We start from the raw sequence: 2,238 nt of genomic DNA on the forward strand, positions 1-2,238 counted from the left end.
GAAGTGAGGTTTCTCTTCAGTGACATGAGGTTTCTCCTCAGAGCGACATGAGGTTTCTCCTCAGTGACATGAGGTTTCTCCTAAGGGTGAAGTGAGGTTTCTCCTAAGGGTGAAGTGAGGTTTCTCCTCAGTGACATGAGGTTTCTCCTCAGTGACATGAGGTTTCTGCTGACACGGTGATGTGAGGTTTCTCCTCAGTGACATGAGGTTTCTCCTCAGTGACATGAGGTTTCTCCTCAGTGACATGAGGTTTCTCCTCAGGGTGACATGAGGTTTCTCCTCAGTGACATGAGGTTTCTCCTCAGGGTGACATGAGAATGAGAGAAAATGGCCGGATGGATGGGAGTAAAGGTTATTATTATGAATATTGTTGTTATTTACCCTCTGATCTCCAGCGTTGCCTCTGCCTTGACCTGGATGTTCACCGTTACCTCGTTACTGTTGGGGTTCACCGTGTTTTTACTGACAGACAGACAGACAGACAGACAGTCAAATAGACGCCAATGTCTTACTGAGGAAACAGACAGCTCTCTTTAGCATTACGATCAAATGTAACAGTAGCAAAAACACACAGAGAGAGACAGAGAGAGAGAGAGACAGATAGAGAGAGAGACAGAGAGAGAGAGAGAAAGAGAGAGAGAGACAGAGAGAGAGAGAAAGAGGGAGAGAGAGAGAGAGTGAGAGAGACAGAGAGAGAGAGAAAGAGGAGAGAGAGAGAGAGTGAGAGAGACAGAGAGAGAGAGAAAGAGGGAGAGAGAGAGAGAGAGTGAGACAGACTGAGAGAGAGTGAGAGAGACAGAGAGAGAGAGAAAGAGGGAGGAGAGAGAGAGAGAGAGAGAGAGAGCGAGAGAGAGAGAGAGAGACAGAAGTTACGTTTCCTTTCAGGTTTTGCACAAATTCTAAACAAGCGTTTGAAAAGTCGACAATCTTAAAATGAGAATCAGGTGCGTCTCTATTAACGGCTTTAAAGCGACTAAGTAGGTTTGTGTGTTCGTGGTGAGACAAGATCACAACGGAGAAGTAATAATTACTCTGTCATGTAATCTGCTACTGGCCGTATTTCTTTCTTTATGGTGGTGATGAATAAATATTATGGCCAATATCATAGGAGAAAAGCCTGTTCTACGATGGTCGCCATGTATCTGGGAAAAGAGACGCACAAAACAATTCAACAATGCTGTGCAAAGGCATTTTACAGACTGAGAGCCTTTGGGTGAAACACGTTAGCATCCAGAACAACATCTGATCTGCTGCAGGATCATCGGGCCGGTCTTTGGGCCGGTCTTTGGGCCGGTCGGGCCACCGGTTCCTCCAGAGGAACACATCACTGTGCAGAACACAGGATTAAGGAAACTCTGGCTCATTAATTCACAAAACATGTTTCCAACGCCGTTTTTCAAATAACCTCTTTATCGACAAACAAACAAATCCAGCTCAAGCGAACGTAAAAACTTTTTTGCGATATTTGTTTTCATGTCACTGAGTTTTTTCGAAATTTGGCGTTTCCATTCAGCTTATTTCCATTCGAAACTTCAAATTTCGCATAAAGTGGCTTGATGGAGACACACCTAGACAGACAGAGAGAGAGAGGGAGAGAGAGAGAGAGAGAGAGAGAGAGGAGAGAGGGAGAGAGGAGAGAGAGAGAGAGAGAGAGAGAGAGAGAGAGAGAGAGAGAGGGAGAGAGAGCGAGAGAGAGAGAGAGAGACATGTTGGAGGACTTTACCTTCTGATTCTGAGGTTGAAGGAGATGTGACTCTCCACCTCCTCCAGACGACCTACACTGAACAACAGACCTGTCTGTAGCTACAGAGACAGACAGGAAATACGTCGTCACTAGTGATCGGTTCGGGGAAAATCGACACACAGAAAACGAGGAGGAAATCTCAGCTGGGTGATGGAGTGGAACCAGATGGACGTTCAGTCTGAAGATCAGACTAGAGAGTGAGATATTTACACGATTTATTTTGCTTTACTGGCTTGAAAACCAAGTAAGTAGCGAGTTAGCACTAGAGCCCGACGGGACCCGAGACTGTATGTCGGGCTTGGTTTTTAAATAAATAATTCGGGCTCGGGTCGGGTCGGGCTCGGTTGTTTTTTTTTTCATGCGTGGAAAAAGCACAATGTTTTATTCTCCTCAGCTTCTCCTGAAGCTCTGTGTCACACAGGCTGGGGAACACAACACACACCTCCCTCCCTGAGCACTGCTCTCTCTCTCTCTCTCTCTCTCTGTGTCTCCCT

General features: G+C 46.0%; 1 protein-coding gene across 1 annotated transcript in view; it reads right to left on the reverse strand.

Moving 5' to 3' along the window:
* The window catches only part of itga2b (integrin, alpha 2b), a 20,966-nt gene that overhangs the window by 5,991 nt on the left and 12,737 nt on the right, over window positions 1-2,238 (reverse strand). The window contains exons 7-8 of the mRNA XM_078284559.1: window positions 1,724-1,803; window positions 382-462 (exon numbers count right to left, since the gene is read on the reverse strand). Coding sequence (XP_078140685.1) covers window positions 382-462; window positions 1,724-1,803 — 161 coding nt within the window. The remainder of the gene's footprint in view (window positions 1-381; window positions 463-1,723; window positions 1,804-2,238) is intronic.

Source organism: Centroberyx gerrardi, chromosome 7 (assembly GCF_048128805.1).
Source record: "Centroberyx gerrardi isolate f3 chromosome 7, fCenGer3.hap1.cur.20231027, whole genome shotgun sequence".
Lineage (NCBI taxonomy): Eukaryota > Metazoa > Chordata > Actinopteri > Beryciformes > Berycidae > Centroberyx > Centroberyx gerrardi.